This window comes from Perognathus longimembris, chromosome 22, assembly GCF_023159225.1.
Source record: "Perognathus longimembris pacificus isolate PPM17 chromosome 22, ASM2315922v1, whole genome shotgun sequence".
In the NCBI taxonomy this organism is placed as follows: Eukaryota; Metazoa; Chordata; class Mammalia; order Rodentia; family Heteromyidae; genus Perognathus; species Perognathus longimembris.
The window spans coordinates 14,819,220-14,838,825 of NC_063182.1; the positions used below are offsets into that span (position 1 = coordinate 14,819,220).

Consider the following 19,606-nt stretch of genomic DNA (forward strand, 5'->3'; position numbering starts at 1 on the left):
TTAACCACTTAAAATTAGCTTTCTTATAAATTAGCTTTCTTTTAAATGTATAGAATTGTAAATTTTGCAATGACATAATTGACTTAATAAAATGAAATTTGGAAGAATCTGAATTAAAGGGTGATGTGATATAGTCCATTTCCATTTTTAATTTTTTAAATGTATTTTCCTAAAGTGAATATTAAACAATAAAGTTTTTCTCCCTCTCAATTATTAAGTGGTATCTGGGAGGAGGGAGAGAGATAAGCAAGAGTAACATAAATGTGTTGAATTTGATTGAAGAAGTTTCAACAGATCTATGAAGTTGTGTGAAAATTGAAATTTCTTTGTACAACAAAATTACACTAATTTTTTAGTGTTTTTACCTCTTCTTTTTTTATCAAAATAATCACAAAAATTGGATAAGCTCAAACTTAGACTTTATGCATTTGTAGTACATATTACTGTGAAAATGAATTTCCAAAAACATATTTACATGTTTTTCAAATATTTATATTGTTAAAAAATATCTTCAGGGCTGTATACATGGCTGAAGTCATAGAGCATGTATCTAGCATGCTTGAAGAACTTGTTCAGTCATCTGTATCACACAAAGTAAATAAACAAGCAAAAGTATTTCCCAAAAATCAAAACAACCAACAAAGAAGCAACTAAGTAAGATCTTCTGATAAAATTGTCGTCTCAGATAATAAAACACTCCCCCTACTTCTATCCTCAAATTTACAATGTGAAATGGTAATCACTTCCATCTGACTTTTTTTATCCTTTGAAAAGTTCTCTGCCTCACATACTATTCTTAATCCCTTTGCCACTGTCCCTAAAACAGGTAATGTACTATAGATCTGCTGAACCCTCATCCACACCTAGCACTCTGAAACCTTCAGCCAACCTGGCTGATTCTGGTATGAGCGCAGTAAGAATCTTCTCCTAGATAAGAGCATGCACTTGCTTCATGTAATAAAACACTAAGGTAAGTGTATTTAAATCCACAAAAATTGCAATTATTTGTGAAGTAAAACAGATGAATGCTACATGCCCACTTGTACTTGTCCTCAATTAGGAAGAAATGCACCCTCAGAAAACAGGCTAGTGGCATTAATAGTTTATATATGAGATTTTATGAATGTTGTCCTTTATGTCTTGTGGTATAAATCAATGGTTTACCACTAACTGGCCCTTATTCTTGAGCTTGGAAAGCATAGCTTTCTATAGTTGATAGAGCAAAGGTTCTTTAATTTTCTAGTTTTACCTTGGAAAGCTAAAGTATAATTGCTAGAATTATAAGGTAATAGTGCTTAGGGTTTGTTTTTATTTGTTTTGTTCTTTTGCTGGTCCTGGGGCTTGAACTCAGGATCTGGATGCTACCCCTGAACTATTTTGTTCAGGGCTGGAAATCTACTATAGCATCACTTACTTTCTTTGGTAGTTTATTGGCGATAATAGTCTCATGAACTTTCCTATGTGGAATAATTTTAAACCATAATCCTCAGATCTCAGCCTCCAGAGTAGGTAGGACTGGAGGCATGAGATAGTTACCTATGTATTGCTATACGCTAACAAATTGCAAGCATTGCAATGAGTAATACATGAGAAATATTTGAAAATCAATAAGTTAATGAGATGGTAAGCCATGTTACAGAAATATTTATACAACAGGACAAAACAATTTTTTCAATAGCATCTAAGAAGTGAATATAGGGGCTGGGGATATGGCCTAGTGGCAAGAGTGCCTGCCTCATATACATGAGGCCCTGGGTTCGATTCCCCAGCACCACATATACAGAAAATGGCCAGAAGTGGCGCTGTGGCTCAAGTGGCAGAGTGTTAGCCTTGAGCAAAAGGAAGCCAAGGACAGTGCTCAGGCCCTGAGTTCAAGGCCCAGGACTGGCAAAAAAAAAAAAAAAGAAGTGAATATAATTTCCTTTTATTATCTGTTATATAAGCAAACTTTACTATTTGTTTCTATAAGCTTATGTTTAATTACTGTTACTTTTATAAAATAAAAGGTAAGTGTAACTTTGAAAATAATTGTCTTTTACCCTACTTGACTCGGAAATATCTTTTCAATCATCTATGACCAGAAGGTTTTCAAGAAAGTATTTCAGTCTGTGCTGACTAGATCTCACTATGCTAAATTTTAGTAAAATGGATTCAATAATAATTTATATTTCTGTAGTCCATGTATTAATTTTAAGGGGAAAGATAATTTGACAAGCATTCATAATTCTCTCTAATGTATGAAAAACTTAACTGAAGTATAACAAGTCCTTCATTTGGTAACCAAATTCAAAAAATCTAAAAAGAAATTCACATCACCCAAGAGATCTATTTAAGGTTTGTTAATACTCTATTTCATGACCAGTAAGTAACAAGAGGTCTTCTTGTTAGAAGAGTCAGCATGTTAGACTACTTGATATTCTAACACCAATTACTTTATAAAACATATTCAAGAATATGCCTATTTATAGGACAAACAAACATATAGTAAACTAGCTATTTTATTTACTTTTTGTGCTATTTGTTATGCTTATGAAGTAACTGTTTTATGTTTGAGTTTTTCATAATGAAATGGGAATGGAAAAGAATGATAGTGATGAGACTGGAAATTCACAAATTCACTAGAATTTGAATATGATATCACATTAGAGAAAGGAGGTCAGTTGACAAAGGGAAATAGACTTGGCTGCAATGAGATAGAACAGGAGGGAAGGGACGGGAGGGAAAGAGAGAGGAGGGAAAATGAAGGGAAGGGAGAAAGGAAAGAGAGGGGAGGGAGGAGATGATAGAACAAAGAAGTAGAGAAGGGAAAATTGGAAAGGAGGGTAGAAGAGAGGAGTGGTGAGGTAGTGGGGTTGAGGATAAGGTGTCCTCACTATGTCTGTCTGTCTGTTTCTTTTTTTTAATAGCTGAAAAAGGTTCCATTGTATCTATCTATCTACCTATCTATTACATCTACCTACCTACATACCTATTGATCTATCGATCTATCAATCATCTATGAAAAAAAAAGCTTGATCAGAAATTAATGTGACTACAGAGAGAATGCCAAAGAAGAATTATAATTGAAATGATACATCAACTTCATTATCCTATTCTAATGCTCTTAATAGTGCATATACTTTTTTCTACAATACTGGAACTTACAGCTATAACTACAGTACTAAGAACAGAATCTAGTACATAGCAGATACTGAAATGCTGGATGATAATACACACATACACACACACACACACATCTATTAATCATGATGAAAATGGTGAACTAACACATCAGTGATACTCAGTAGACACTATATAATAAATGAACAATAAAACTTTGGGGAGGGGGGACCTGAAGGGAAAACTGAGAGACTGACATAGGTAACTGTAATTCATCTGCACATGGCCTTTACATTAAAAAAGAATCCCAGTGATACATCTTGGGCCTTGTTATAAACTTAAATAATCATCTGTATATTTATTTTCTCCAAATCTGCACTGAATTTCCTAGATAAAGTCTAGAAAATTCCTAAAACTCAATATGTAAAATACTGAACATATGTTTTACTTTCAAAACTCTGCATCAATTTATATTGCCTAAGAAAATGGCACCCAGGTGTTCATGTAGAAAATAAGGCACCTACTCTTTTTGCCCCCTTTTCCATATCTGTTTTCCTCAACACACTGTCATTCTTAAATAATTGTCTACTCTGTGATTATTACATGATTAATCCCCATCTCTAAAATGACATTAGTCACCCAATCCAAGATCACCATGGCTATTTGGTGTATTGCAGTTGCTTTCAAGTTGGGCTTCCTCTTAATCAGCATTCATTTATTTTCCACATTGCAGCAATAGCAAGGTTCAAAAATAAATATATCTGTGGGCTGTAGGACCAAGTCCATATTTCTGAATAATTGTCCTCAACACCTGGTTTTCTATTTAAGTTTTCTTTGTGTACAACTCTTTTAGTTTTCTATCTGCTGATTAGAATTGTATTTTAAAATTTGAAGTAGACATTACTTCTTTCACATAAGCATAAATTCCCTGATATTTAATATTGACAACGGTTTTATGTTCTTGTGCTCACACATTTGTATAACACATTATCTATCTATCTATCTGTCTCTCTACACCTGTGTAACTATCCATCCATCCAACTGTACATCTCTCTCCATTCTGGCTCAGTTAACCATTCCTGTGAATTTATTTACCACATGTCTCCATTTTTAAAATAGCCATTAGTAAGTCCACAAAATGGATGTATTTAATAATGAAAGCAAGGGATTTCATTTTTCACATATATTGTTTTATTTCTTAGCAGATTTTAGGTGGGAGCACAGCCTAGCATATGTTATTCTTAGGTTCTACTTTTTACGACATACACAATCCCTAAAACTTTATTTTTTTAAAAAGGTCAGTTACTCATTTTCTTTCCGTTATTTTCATTAAATCATAAGTTTGAGTTGTGAGTTTATGTTTATTACTAGTTTACTCCCATAGCATACACAGGAGAATTATGCCATACAACTCGGACAATTTTGTAATTATTAATATTTATATTATGAACTCTACAATACTCATTGGCAATAATGATTTTCTGTATGTAATGAATGGGGTGACATTTAGAGCCAAATTACACAATGACCTTGGGAAAGTAAGCAGTCGTCTGTGTCCTAGAGAGAGTGGTAGCATTACCTTTCCTCCTTGCCCTCATTGCAGATCTGTTCAGACACTTAGTCTTAGTCTTTTTAAATCCCTCCCTCCCTCCCTCCCTCCCTCCCTCCCTCCCTCCCTCCCTCCCTCCTCCTCCTCCTCCTCCTCCTCCTCCTCCTCCTCCTCGCTTCCTTTTTTTTTTTTTTTTTGTCTGTCTTGGGGCTTGAACTCTGGCCTGGGCACTGTCCCTGAAACCTCAGTGACAGCTCAAAGGCTAGAGCTCTACCACCAGAGCCACGGCATCACTTCTGGTTTTCTGGTGGTTAACTGGAGATAGGAGTCTCAGGAACTTAGGAACTTTCCTGCTTGGGTTGGCTTTGAACTGTGATGCTCAGATCTCAGCCTCTTGTGTAGCTAGCATTAAAGGCATGAGCCACTGGCACTTACTTTGACTAGTCTCTTTTAAATTCAAGCATATGAATCAGGAGCATTGCTTTGCTTGTTTTGAGATTTTTTTTTCCAATTTCTTTCCTCAGATATCAGGATGTCTTAAGAACCCTCAGAGGCTGTTTACACTAAGTTGTGAAGGTATGTGTCCATGAGGAATGTGTATGTGAAAGATAAGAGGAGAGGAAAACAGCAAGTGAGAGATGGGAAGACAGAAAAAAATGATGTGTTCTGGAGTCAGTGGAAATATCTAAAAGAAAATGGAAGGAAAGTAATTTTTTTTTTTTTTTTTTTTTTTTTTTTTTTCTCAAATTTTTATTATCAAACTGACGTACAGAGAGGTTACAGTGTCATACGTTGGGCATTGGATACATTTCTTGTACTGTTTGTTGCCTTGTCCCTCATGCCCCCCTCCCTCCCCCCTTTCCCTCCCCCCCCCAGTTGTTCAGTTCACTTACAGCAAACAGTTTTACAAGTATTGCTTTTGTAGTTATTTCTCTTTTTTTACCCTGTGTCTCTCGAATTTGGTATTCCCTTTGAATTTCCTACTTCCAATACCAGTAAACACGGTTTCCAATATACTCAGATAAGATTACAGAGATAGTGTAGGTACAAACATAGGAGGGTGATACAAAACATCATCAATAATAGAAACTACACATACACATAGGACGTTGAAAGTAGTTATAACTGTGATATATCACTTGTTTCCATATCATGGAGTTCATTTCACTTAGCATCATCTTATGTGTTTCTAAGGGTATAGCTATTGGGCCTTGTGATGCTCTGCTATGGCTTGCCTAAACCTGTACTAATTATTCCCAATAAGGGAGGCCATAGAGTCCATGTTTCTTTGGGTCTGGCTCACTTCACTTAGTATAACTTTTTCCAAGTCCTTCCATTTCCTTACAAATGGAACAATGTCATTCTTTCTGATAGAGGCATAAAATTCCATTGTGTAAATGTACCACATTTTCCTGATCCATTCATCTATGGAGGGGCATCTGGGTTGGTTCCAGCTTCTCGCTATGACAAACTGTGCTGCGATGAACATTGTTGTGCTGGTGGCATTACTGTGATTTTGTTTGTGGTCTTTTGGATAGATACCCAACAGTGGGGCTGCTGGGTCATAGGGGAGTTCTATATTGAGCCTTCTGAGGAATCTCCATACTGCTTGCCAGAGTGGCTGAACCAGTTTACATTCCCACCAACAATGAAGTAGGGTTCCCTTTTGGCCACATCCCCTCCAACAATTGTTATTATTAGTTTTCTTGATATATGACATTCTTGCTGGGGTGAGATGGAATCTCAATGTTGTTTTGATTTGCATTTCCTTTATGGCCAGTGATGTAGAGCATTTTTTCATATGTCTATTGGCCATTCTCATTTCCTCATCAGAGAAGTTTCTTTGTAAGTCTTTAGCCCACTTGATGAGGGGGCTATTTGTTCTTTGCAGTTTTGTTTTGGAAGAAGGTAATTTTTTTAGTTCTGCATATATTTTAGAGATGAGGCCTTTGTCTGTTGAATGTCCGGTAAAGATTTTCTCCCAGTCTGTGGGCTTTCTGTTTATCTTGAGAGCTATATCCTTTGCCGTGCAGAAGCTCTGAAGTTTGATGCAGTCCCATTTGTCCAACCTTTCTTTGATTTGTAGCATTTCAGGGTCTTTGTTAAGGAAGTTCTGTCCTGTGCCAAGGAGCCCAAGTGTTTCTCCTACTCCTTCCTTTAGTGTCTTCAGGGTGCCTGTTTTGATTTCAAGGTCTTTAATCCATTTGGAATTGATTTTGGTGCAGGGTGATATATAAGGATCTAGTTTTAGTTTGTTGCATGTGTTGAGCCAGTTTTGCCAGCACCACTTGTTAAAGAGGCTATCTTTCTTCCATACTATTGTTTTAGCTCCTTTATCAAAGATTAAGTAGGCATAGTTCTGTGGGTTTAATTCTGGGTTTTCAATTCTGTTCCATTGGTCTTCAGGTCTGTTCCGGTGCCAATACCAAGCTGTTTTTATTACTATAGCTTTATAATACAGCTTGAAGTTGGGTATTGTAATTCCTCCAGCACTGTTCTTTCTGCTTAGGAGTGTTTTTGCTATTCTAGGTCTTTTATTATTCCATATGAATTTCTGGATTGCTTCCTCTATTTCATTAAAGAATGGTGTTGGGATATTAATGGGTATTGCATTGAATTTGTAGATAGCCTTTGGCAATATTGCCATTTTGATTATATTAATCCTCCCAATCCAGGAGCATGGGAGGTTTTTCCATTTTCTTAGTTCTGACTTAATTTCATTTTTTAAGCTTTTAAAGTTCTCTTCAAAGAGGTCTTTCACTTCTTTGGTTAAGGTTATTCCTAGGTATTTTATGTTTTTGGGGGCTATTGCAAAAGGAGTTGCTTTCCTGATTTCAGCCTCGGTCTTCGGGTTGTTAGCATAGAGAAAGGCCGTTGATTTTTGAAGGTTTATTTTATATCCTGCAACTTTGCCAAAGTTTTGTATCAGCTCTAGTAGCTTGGGGGTAGAGTCTATGGGATTCTTTAGGTATAGGATCATGTCATCTGCGAAGAGAGAAAGTTTAACTTCATCTTTTCCTATTTGGATCCCCTTTATATTCTCTTCTTGCCTAATTGCTCTGGCTAGGAATTCTAGTACTATGTTGAAGAGCAGGGGAGAGAGTGGACATCCCTGCCTTGTTCCTGATTTTAAAGGGAATGGCTTTAGTTTTTCACCATTTAGAGTTATGCTTGCTGTTGGTTTGTCATAAACTGCCTTGATTATATTCAGGAATGTTCCCTGGAATCCCAGTTTTTCCAGGGCTTTTAGCATAAATGGGTGCTGGATTTTATCGAACGCTTTTTCCGCATCCAGCGATAAAACCATGTGGTTCTTTACCTTGCTCTGGTTGATGTGGTGGATTACATTAATTGACTTGCGTATATTAAACCAGCTTTGCATCCCTGGGATGAATCCAGTTTGATCGTGGTGTATGATTTTTTTGATGACCTGTTGAAGTCGATTGGCCAGAATTTTGTTGAGAATTTTTGCATCTATGTTCATCAGGGAGATTGGTCTGTAGTCCTCTTTCCGTGATGAGTCTCTGCCTGGTTTTGGGATGAGGGTTATACTGGCTTCATAAAATGAGTCTGGCAGTGAACGTTCTCTTTCAATTTCATTGAAGAGTTTGAGAAATATTGGAGTGAGTTCTGTTTTGAAGGCCTTGTAGAATTCTGCGGTGAATCCATCTGGACCTGGGCTTTTCTTGGATGGGAGATCATTTATTGCTGTTTCTATTTCAATACTGGATATGGGTCTGTTTAGAAGGTTTAAGTCTTCATAGTTGAGTTTGGGGGTATCAATTTTTTCTAGGAAATCATCCATTTCTTCCAAGTTCTCGAATTTGTTGGCATAAAGGTTTGCAAAATAGTCCCTTATTATTTTCTCAATTTCGGTTATTTCTGTGGTGATGCTACCTGTTTCATCTCTTATCTTGTTTATTTGAGTGTGCTGCCTTCGTTCTTTGGTCAGGTTTGCCAGGGGTCTGTCTATCTTGTTGAGTTTTTCAAAGAACCAACTCTTTGTTTTGTTGATTCTTTCGATGGTTTTTTTCGTCTCTAATTGATTTAATTCTGATTTGATTTTAATTATTTGCTTCCGTCTATTGACTTGGGGTTTGGCTTGCTGTTCTCTCTCCAGAAAATTAAGGTGCTTCCTTAAATTACTGAGTTGCTGTTTCTCCAGTTTGTTGATGTATGTACTCAGAGATATAAATTTTCCTCTGAGTACTGCCTTTGCTGTGTCCCAAATGAGCTGGTACTTTGTGCCCTCAACTTGGTTGAAGTCCATAAACATTTGAATTTCTGTTTTAATTTCTTCAATGATCCACTGATGGTTCAGCAGTGTGTTGTTTAGTCTCCATGAATTGTGGGATTTTCTGTGGTGGCTGAATGAGTTGAGCTCTAATTTTATTCCATTGTGGTCTGAAAGAATGCAGGGAATGATTTTGATACTTCTGAATTTGTACAGCTTTTCTTTGTGCCCTAAGATGTGATCTATTTTGGAGAATGTTCCGTGTGCTGCCGAAAAGAATGTGTATTCTGTCCTTGCTGGGTGGAATATTCTGTAGATGTCGATTAAGTCTAGTTGGTCTATGCAATTGTTTAGTTCTGTGGTTTCTTTGTTCAGTTTTTGGCGTGTTGATCTGTCCAGAGGTGATAGTGGAGTGTTAAAGTCCCCCACTATCATTGTGTTTGGGTCTATGAATGTTTTTAGAGCCAGTAGTGTTTGTTTGATGAAGTTGGGTGCTCCTGCATTTGGCGTGTAGATATTTAGGATGGTTATTTCTTCCTGTTGGAGAGATCCTTTTACTAGTATGTAGTAACCTTCTTTGTCTCTTCTTACCTTTTTTAATTTGAAGTCAATTTTGTCTGATACTAGGATTGCAACTCCAGCCTGCTTATGGGGGCCATTTGCTTGATAGATTTGTTTCCAGCCTTTCACTTTTAGAAGATGTTTACTTTTGCTGGATAGATGTGTCTCTTGGAGGCAGCAGAAAGATGGATCTTGATTTTTGATCCAACTTATGAGCCTATGTCGTTTGATTGGAGAATTAAGTCCATTAATGTTGACAGTTAGGATTGAGAGGTGATCGTTTGTTCCTTTCATTATCACTGTCTTGTTTAAAGCTGTGTCTTCCCATTTCTTGATCTAGTGTTTACTAATTAGGGTTCATTTCTCTGTCTGTGTTGGGATCCTGATTATTTTCCCTGTATAGTACATCTTTAAGGATTTTGTGTAAAGCTGGTTTGGTGGAGATATATTGTTTCAGTTTTTCCTTATTGTGGAAGACTTTTATTTGACCTTCGGCTATGAAGGAGAGTTTGGCGGGGTACAGAATTCTTGGTTGGTAGTTATTTTTATTTAGAGTTTGGTATACTTCATTCCAGGCTCTCCTTGCTTTCATGGTCTCTGCTGAGAAGTCTGGGGTAATTCTGATTGCTTTTCCTTTATATGTGATTGTTTTCTTTGCCCTAACAGCTTTGAGTATTTTTTCCTTGCACTCTGCTGAAGCTGTTTTGATCACAATGTGTCGGTGGGAAGTCCTATTCTGGTCTGGTCGATTTGGGGTTCTAAATGCTTCTTGTATCTGTATAGGCCTTTCCTTCTGGATATTTGGGAAGTTCTCAGCTAATATTCTGTTAAATAGGTTGCCTATCCCATTAACCTCTTTCTCCAAGTTTTCCTCAATACCTATTATCCTTAAATTGGGCTTCCTGATTGTGTCTTGAATCTCCTGTAGCGATCTGTTTTGTTGCTTGGACTGGATTTGTATTGATTTTTGATCTTTCTCCATAGAATCTAAGGAATCTTCAGCTCCTGAGATTCGATCCTCTGCTTCAGTTAGTCGTGACTGTAGGCTAACTACTTGATTTCGAATCTCTTTTCCTTCTGACTGGTCTTTCCTGATGTTTTCCATGTCATTTCTTAGGTCCTGTATGGACTTCTTTACTTCATTAACTTCATTACTTTGGTTTTGAGTGTTGTCTCTCAAATCTTTAAGTTGGGTAGCTATCTTTTCATTTGACTCTTGAAGCTCACTTATCTTTCTATTTGTGGATGCCATGAAATTCTCCATTAATTTTTGCTTTGCCTCCTCACGCTCTAACATAATTGACTGAAGAGATTCAAACTTTTCATTTATCATGTTTATCAGTAAACTTTGTAGAGCATTTTGGGGGTTTTCTTCTATGTTTTTGATTGACTGCTCTGCTTCCTGCTTGTTTTGGGTGGGGGATAAGACTTCATTATTTGCCATCTTTCTTGTGTTTCTTCTGCCCATTTGAATTGGGAATGCCAGTCTACCAGCACCTGTGAGCACTGTTTAAGACCCAAAGCAGCCCTTACCACGCACTGTTGTGTAAAAGGAAAGTAATTTTTATCTACTAAATAAAAACCGAATGAGTCAATGTTGCCCAACTACCACACATACAGAAATGTTCACGATAGGAAGATGTTTCCCAAGGGAAAAGTAAAATTGAAAATTTGGATGGGGATCTCTTGAAATAAACAGCATTAAGAATATTAAGCAAAGTCGCTGCAAATGTGAAAGTTCGAGTTAAAATCATGATAATATTTCTAGATGTGTATCTGAAATCCTCATTTTCTGATGGACTGCAATGGTGTATCTGTTCAGTTATAGAATGGCTATGAAAACTACCATTTTTAAATTGAGACCAAGGCATATTCTAAGTAAATATGAGTAAGATCATTCTCTTTGCTTTGAAATGAAAAATGATTAGATTTAAAACCCTTGTATGATCTGATCATAAAATATGAAATTCAAAATACTTCCAAGAAGCCTTAGACACTGACCTATCTCTGAGGAGATGTAAGTATGAAAAACAAAACAATGACAACAACAACAAAAAGCAGAGTACTCACAATTCACTTCTTATTTCTTTTAAGACATTACCACAAATTTTGTTTTGTTTTGAATAAAATTGCTATATACTCTGTACTACATAATACTGAAAAAGCAATGACAACCAAAACCTCGCAGAAAACAGTTAATTTGCCAAATAAAAAGGCACAATGGATTTTAATAAGCTAGTGCTTCAAATATTTAGTCTCAATTATTAATTTCTGAAAAATAAGGAACATTATCATAAACTGGACATTAATGATGTTGCTTCTAAGTATTTTTATTCAATGTATAATCATTATTTCCATAGTATGGGTGATAGACATTTTAATCCTTTGAGTACTTGTTTTCTATTGTTTCAATGAAATATTACAAACACAATGGCATCATAAATAATATAGCAAGTGCAAACTAAACATATATCTTTGATAAACTTCTAAATATATCTTATGGAATGATAAAATTGTATGAAACTCATAAAAATACAAAGCTTAAGCTGGACACCACTAGGTATGCCTGTAATCTAAGCTACTCAGGAGGCTGAGACCTGGAAGATCAGACATTGAAACAAGCCCTGGCGGACCAATCCATAAGACTCCATGTGCAGTTAACCAGCAAAATACGGAGCTGGTGGTGTTGTTCAAGGGGTACAGTTCCTAACTCAAGCAAGCAAGCCCTGCAAGCATGAGGCTCAATCCAAGCCCCATTACTGCCACTTTAAAAGTATGGCTTAACTAGTATGATAATAAATCTCAAAGTTTTAATTTATAATCATCTAATTCCTCAAATATCATTGAACTAATGAATATGACAGTGTACTTAGTGTTTAAATAGTTGCTGGTCATAAAAGTACTCTTCTTACAAAATGATGCATGTTAATGTTTGAAAATATGGCCTAGGAGATTAAAGTACTTGCTTTAAAATAATTATTAAGTATTTAATATGCTGTGAAGATACTGATTGGTCAATTATTTAACACATTTCTCTTTGATTATATTTATTTCTTTCAATGTGTTCACAAAAACATTATGTATTACAAATCTGAGGCCTTGTCAATTTAAGGATAAAGGATTAAAATAATGCCTCTAAAATTTAATGCTATTCATACATATCATGCTAGAATTTTCTTCAACGTATAAACTTTTCTGAGGTCACAACTCTCATAATAAAATGATGAAATTCAATTTTATATATTCAGATATGGGGTCAATTACCTTGCAACAGTTTTATTTCTATGGCACTGTATCAAACCCCTTAAACTATCAGAGTTAATAAAAGCCTTAAAAAGAATATTATTGGAAGCAAATTAAAGGAAGAAAATACCTTTCAGTGATAATGTAATTAACTTTTCAGATAGAACCATATTAATGTAACATTGGAAATTACCCCTCCCCACTCCCACCCTCCCAAAAAAAGGTACAGGCAAGTACCTTTGGCTCACACCTCTAACTAATCCTGTCTACTTAGGAGGCTGAGATCTGAGGATTATGATTCAGCCTCTGCTAGGAAGACTGTGAGACTCATATCTTCAATTACCCTGCAGAAGAGGGAGAAGTGGAGCTATGAATCAAGTGGTAGAATGATGACCTTAAACGAAAAAGCTAAGGGACATCATCAAGGCCCTGAGGTCAAGTACCAGTATCAGCACCAAAAACAAAACAAAACCAACAACAAAAACCAAACACCACACACACACACACACACACACACACACACACACACACACACACGTTAAAATCCAGTGACTACTGGCCAAATGTTAATTGTTTTATTTTATCATTCTTCTTTTAGTCAATGAATACCCTATGAGTGCTTTGTTATGCATAAGGAAGCAAGTTAGGTGCATTAACTCACACTGACCACTGCTTTGCTTGGCTAGCACTGTATCACTCAGCCACATGTCCAGCCAGGCTTTTGCCTGAGATGCAATCACATAAATATTTGTCTCAGCAGGGTTTGAATCACAGTCTTTCAGATTCAGTCTTTTGAATAGTTTGGGTTATAGGCTTGAACTTTGATCACTTGGCTCAAACCCATTTTCTAAAATCCAGGATGCATGTTTCCAAGGTCAGTTTGACAGAATTTTATTCAGCAAGATTATGGTTTTAATATATTGGACAAATACAGTCCATTTGACACTTTTTTAGGTACTGATGTGGAAAAAAATATGGCTTTTAAACTGAATCACTGCATTATCTTTAATCAGCCAAAAATAAAATAAAATATCTGTACTAGTTTTCACTGTATTAAATTATTTTACATTACAACCATGCCCCTAACAAGAATCTATGAAGAGCTATTTGGAAATCACAGAAAGTTATCCTAAATCCATAACTCTACTTGCCAATGAAGTATTTTATAGATTAAAAAAACATCTTGAAATGTAATCAGTGACTCTAATAAATTTTTATAAAGCAACATTGCTATAAATATATTTTATTTTACAGTTTCAGAAATTGAGCATGGAGCTTTTCACATACTGCCAAGCAATCTATTTCTAAGCTATAATGTTAGCCCTGAAAAGACTAAGAACAAGTAGAAAACTGCCTTCTTCCTTGAAAACAACTACAAAATACTTATTTAAGTTAGCCGTCCTTTAAACAGTCCTATTTCATTCGCATCAAATTGGACTTGAATAAATTGTCTTGGACATGTTTGTTTTTGAAAATAAAAATAATGCATCTTCATATTAGAGCATTAAAGTTTATCTTCTATTCACATACTATTTGTAGTGTGTAATCATGTTAATCACTAAAACAAATACAAAAAGTTTATTTGTTTGTGAATACCACCAATACAAACACAATTTAAATACATTCTGAAAATAATACAAATCAATAGTGCTGCAGACAAGTCAACAAAACATCAGTCTTTCATCTGAATCCCCACAGTAAAATTTGTCAATCATCCCTGAAGACAGAGGATAAGTACGGAATTGCTTAAAACTTGCACTTACCAACCTCCACAATACTAGAGCAGTTGGGACCGGTGAAGCCATCTGGACACTCACAGGAAAAGGAATCATCAGCCAAATCTGATAAACAGATGCCTCCATTTTCACATGGGTTGGGATCACAAATATTACCTAAAGAAGAAAGAAATTGACTGCTTTTTTTTCCCTTTTGCTTGGACTTTAGTTAATAACAGAATAGTTCATGTATGCCATTGTTGTTCCTTAGCAGTTCGTTTTATTAGATTTCCATTTAAGACTTATTTGAAGCCATGCATTTTTTTCTTATTCTTTTTCTAAATTTTCTTTATTGTCAAATTGTGATACAGTGGAGTTTGAGATTTATATGAAAGGCAGTGAGTACATTTCTTGTTCTACTTGTTACCTCCTCCCTCATTCTCCATCCTCCCTCCTCCCCCTTCCCTTCTCTCCCTAAGAGTTGTGTAGCTGGTTTACACCAAATGGTTTTGTAAGTGTTTCTTTTTGAATGGTTTGTCTTTTTGTTCTTTGTCTCTAGATTTTGGTATTCTCCCTTCCCCAGTTCTAATACCCATATACACAGTATCCAGGGTACTCAGTTATGATACAGTGGTAGCAAGGGTACAGCCACAGGAAGGGCGAACAAGAGAAACAAAACTAAACAAATCAGACAAGCAAACAGACAAGGAAAAAGAGAGAGAGAAAAAAGTACTAGTTCACATGGTATGTTGAAAATAATTACAACTGTGGTATAACTCTTGTTTCCATAATGTGGAGTACATTTCACTTGGCAGTTTCTTATGTGATCATATGGGTTAGCTATTGGGGTATTTTGATCTTCTACCTTGACTAGCCTATTCATGTTGTAGCTATTCCCAATGGCGGACACCATAGGGTTTATGTTTCTATGGGTCTGAGTCAATTCACTTAGTGTGATTTTTTTCCAAGTCCTTCCATTTCCTTATGAATGGGGCAGTGTTGTTCCTTCTGATGGAGGCATAGAATTCCATTGTGTATATGTACCACATTTTCCTGATCCACTCGTCTACTGAGGGGCATCTCGGTTGGTTCCATATTTTCACAATGACTAGTTGCACACTTTTAAGGGACATGGTACTAACACAGAAACAAACGCTGCAACCGAAACATTGCATCTTAAAGATAAGTATTCACTTTAGGCGTCCTTCCTCTAACAGACAGGTGCAAACAGTAAACCCTCTTTTGCAACCCAGAACTCATTGTTGAGTATGAGAGTTTGGTACATGTAAGAAGGAATATGATTCCTTCAATAGTTGGCAATCTGGGGTTATGTTTACTCACACAGGTTGTCTCTGAGAATAAAGTTGATGTAAGAGCTACAAAAAGAGTATCAGTGGCAGATTGCTTTACTATTTTAATAAATCCTCAGCTTATATCCATATATACTTTGCAATTCTTCTCACTGAAATGGGGAGAGGTTACTTCTGGATTTTCACTACCTAGATCTATCTAATGGAACTGGTTTTGGCCAAAAAAATATCAACAGCCTTGAGGCAGCAGATTTGGAAAGCACTTGAAAATTTCACTTCTCTTGTAACCTCATAACTGTCATACAAACACAGGTCAGCATGATTGCAAGAGGTGAGGTAAGTATGGGAGCATAAGAGAGAAGCTGTACAGAGATATCAGTTTTACCATACCAATGTCCAAAAAACAAAACAAAACAAAAAACTGGCTACTGGTTTTGCATTTACCACTGTGTGGCAGATAGATTCTGGAAAGCATAGTGAGAAAATAGCTCTAGAAGGCCAAGAGTGAATACTACCTAGAGAGAGGCAATTGGAATAGTTTTCACCTAGGATGATGTCAGAGATAGAAAATGTACCTCATGAACTTCTGGGTATGAATGAAGAAATTGCAGGTGACTGCTGAAAGTACCAACTGGCTCACATGATTTGGTTGTATACAAAGGAAATATGCTTAATAGAGAGGTAGTCAGTTTGAGAGTAAGGAGGACGTATAGAAGGGGACAAGATTCCTTCTAGAAAATAAAACTACTTCTCAATGCCAGACTCTCAAAATAGCTAATGATGACATTGAGAGCTCTGAGAGAAAGACATGACATCATCATAGACAGCAAAACAAGGATGTATAAACGTCATTTACATTGAAAACAATGTAAATGAAAAGGCATCTAGAAAGTCTATATATTGTTCTTGAGCATCCTGATATACCCAAAGTAGCTTTGATTAAGTCTTCAGAGAAATGAGAGCTTCAGAAAAAAAACCAAAACCATGAATGTGGCTTGTTGGGTGAAGACATCTGAATCAGATTCAAAAAAAGCCCATACCACCGTTAATGAAACTCTATATTTAAATGTGCCGCCTTCTGGATTAAAATGGAATTTGATTTTGTATTATTATTTTTTTTTTGGCAAATCCTGGGCCTTGGACTCAGAGCCTGAGCACCGTCCCTGGCTTCTTCCCGCTCAAGGCTAGCACTCTACCACCTGAGCCACAGTGTCCCTTCTGGCCGTTTTCCATATATGTGTTGCTGGGGAATCGAACCATGAGCTTCATGTATAGGAGGCAAGCACCCTTACCACTAGGCCATATTCTCAGCCCACTGATTTTTTTGTTTGTTTGTTTGTTTTTGGCCAGTCCTGCGGCTTGGACTCAGGGCCTGAGCACTGTCCCTGGCTTCTTCTTGCTCAAGGCTAGCACTCTGCCACTTGAGCCACAGTGCCACTTCTGGCCATTTTCTGTATATGTGGTGCTGGGGAATCGAACCCAGGGCCTCATTTATACAAGGCAAGCACTCTTGCCACTAGGCCATATCCCCAGCCCCTGATTTTGTATTTTTTTAAGAGGAAAGAAGTGAGGCTTAATTTTCTACACTGATTTTGTGAGGAACTATATTCCTTTGGAAGCACTTTCATATGAACTTACATCTTCTCTTCAGACTGATCACATTAAAATTTTAGAATAAGTGGAAATGAAAATCAATTTCATCAGATTTATAAAGTAAATCATGAGATGTAATAAAAAGTAGATTAAAGTATATTAGCACTTGAGTAAATCTAGGAAAAAAGATTCACAAATGAATCAATATATTTTGGAACACAAAATATTTATTATGATTGAACCATCTTTTATGTGATTGGAAATGACAATGAATGTACAAATATGTTAGATCTTATAATGTTAAAAAGGGGGTATTATAATTTATAAAACAAAAAGTGAATGAGAGATTTTTGACATGAAACTTAAAGTTTGACATCATCAAATATATATGCTAGAACAATTCTAGAAAGATTTTATAGAGTCCCTACTGATACATTGATGGTATTTAAGATTGATGATATTTCAGAATGCTTTCTGTCTTTCTTGTATGTTTGGCTAGATAAACATCTCATCATCCTTTTATCTGTCTATTCTTTTCCTAGGTGCCTGTTCTATGGTATGCACTGAAGTAAGTGCCAAACTAAGGAAATTATTTACCATTGACAAGTATAAAATATAGTATAGGAGATAAAATAAAAGCAGGAACACTTTTATGACTTAGTCATAAAACTAGGGACTAATATGCATGGTCTAAAGTGTGGCAACAATGGAGACTTCTAACAGAATTCATTGTCAAGTGGTGAAGATGAGGGAGGGATGTATGCTTAGCACACTAGGAAAAAGAAATTATATATTTCAAGGAAAAATATCATGTATTATTCTGGGAATTCTACACAGGCCAGTACTGCCAGTATATAGATGTATGAGAGGACCAGAGTAATAAAGTGATGATAAGGTTCTACAAAATGCTTTTCTAATGCAGTCCCAACATTTTTAAACAAAGTATTTGAGCACTAAAAATCCATTGCAATAGTTTAGGGATGGTAAAACATACCACTACACTTGTGGTTTGAAATGATCCCTTGAACAAGCACAGTCTACCATTAGATGAAGGAGCGAAAGTTGAGAACAAAGAACAAAATATTAATCTTTCAAAGTTGTCCCAGTTAAAACCAAATGAAAAGAAGTATGATTTAATTTTATCTTCTTTAGAAGTAGTCATGGGGGCTGGGGATATGGCCTAGTGGCAAGAGTGCTTGCCTCTTATACCTGAAGCCCTGGGTTCGATTCCCCAGCACCACATACATAGAAAATAGCCAGAAGTGGTGCTGTGGCTCAAGTGGCAGAGTGCTAGCCTTGAGCAAAAAGAAGCCAGTGACAGTGCTCAGGCCCTGAGTCCAAGCCCAGGACTGGCAAAAAAAAAAAAAAAAAAAGTAGCCATGGGCAGGGAAACAATGGAGGCACCATCTAATCACAAATCTAGTTCTTAAGTAGTACTGGATAATAAGACAAGAAATGAAAATTCTCCAGATCACTTCTCACCTTATATATGACTAACCTAAAAGTGAAGGTGTAACTGTTGAGAATTTATAGGCAGATTGAAAAACCAATTAAAATGTGAAACCAGGCCTTTGAGGAGGGCACAATAGCACAGCTTTGTAACACTAATAACACTGTCACCTACTAATTCCAAATAGTGAACAAAAATGATCATTAACACAAGGTTTTCATTATCAACAATAATTTCATGGGTTTACATTACTAGAAAGGGGATTTCTGGATTTCTAGGTCATGTTTTATTGTTGTAGAGATGTTCAGAGAGGCAGACTGAGTTGCATATGTTATATTGATTTGTTTACATCAAGGGAAGAGTGTCTAGGGGATAGAAGTCTGAGTAGTAATTGGGAAGGTTAGGCATATTTTTGCATATTTATTCAAGATCCAGGATGTCTCATTCTGATCTCACTCTCTTAAAAATATTCATGAGGAGCAAATTCACTGGTGTTGACATATTTCTCATATACTCAGGGTTACATAAGGCTGACATTTCTTACCCTTTTTCGTTATATCATTATTTTGGTAAGAGTTGAATATTTTAATAAATATCTCAAATAAATGAAAGAGTGAATGAGATTCTCTTTCTAAATGATAATATTAAATTGAATCTGCTTTCTATTAGATATGTGTCCAGGTCATATAAGTGTTCTGTGGTTTAGGTGAGGCAGAACTGTCTGCTCACCTCAGGTTTTGTCAGAGATGCCAGCTTTTGTTTAGCTGACCCTACATACTCTTCTGTCTTGGTGCTTTATGCTTATTCTTAATTTCACTTACTATGAAACTAGTATACATTGATTTCTATATT

At 36.1% G+C, this 19,606-nt stretch overlaps 1 protein-coding gene and 1 non-coding gene across 3 annotated transcripts in view; one reads left to right on the top strand and one right to left on the bottom strand.

The window, feature by feature from the left end:
- Edil3 (EGF like repeats and discoidin domains 3) overlaps positions 1-19,606 on the bottom strand; it is a 413,819-nt gene that overhangs the window by 288,613 nt on the left and 105,600 nt on the right. For both annotated transcript variants that reach the window (XM_048331381.1, XM_048331380.1), the window contains exon 2: positions 14,450-14,578. In XM_048331381.1, coding sequence (XP_048187338.1) covers positions 14,450-14,578 — 129 coding nt within the window. The remainder of the gene's footprint in view (positions 1-14,449; positions 14,579-19,606) is intronic.
- LOC125340255 lies at positions 15,572-15,701 on the top strand. The gene has a single exon (XR_007208733.1). It is a non-coding gene; the product is annotated as a small nucleolar RNA SNORA40 (small nucleolar RNA).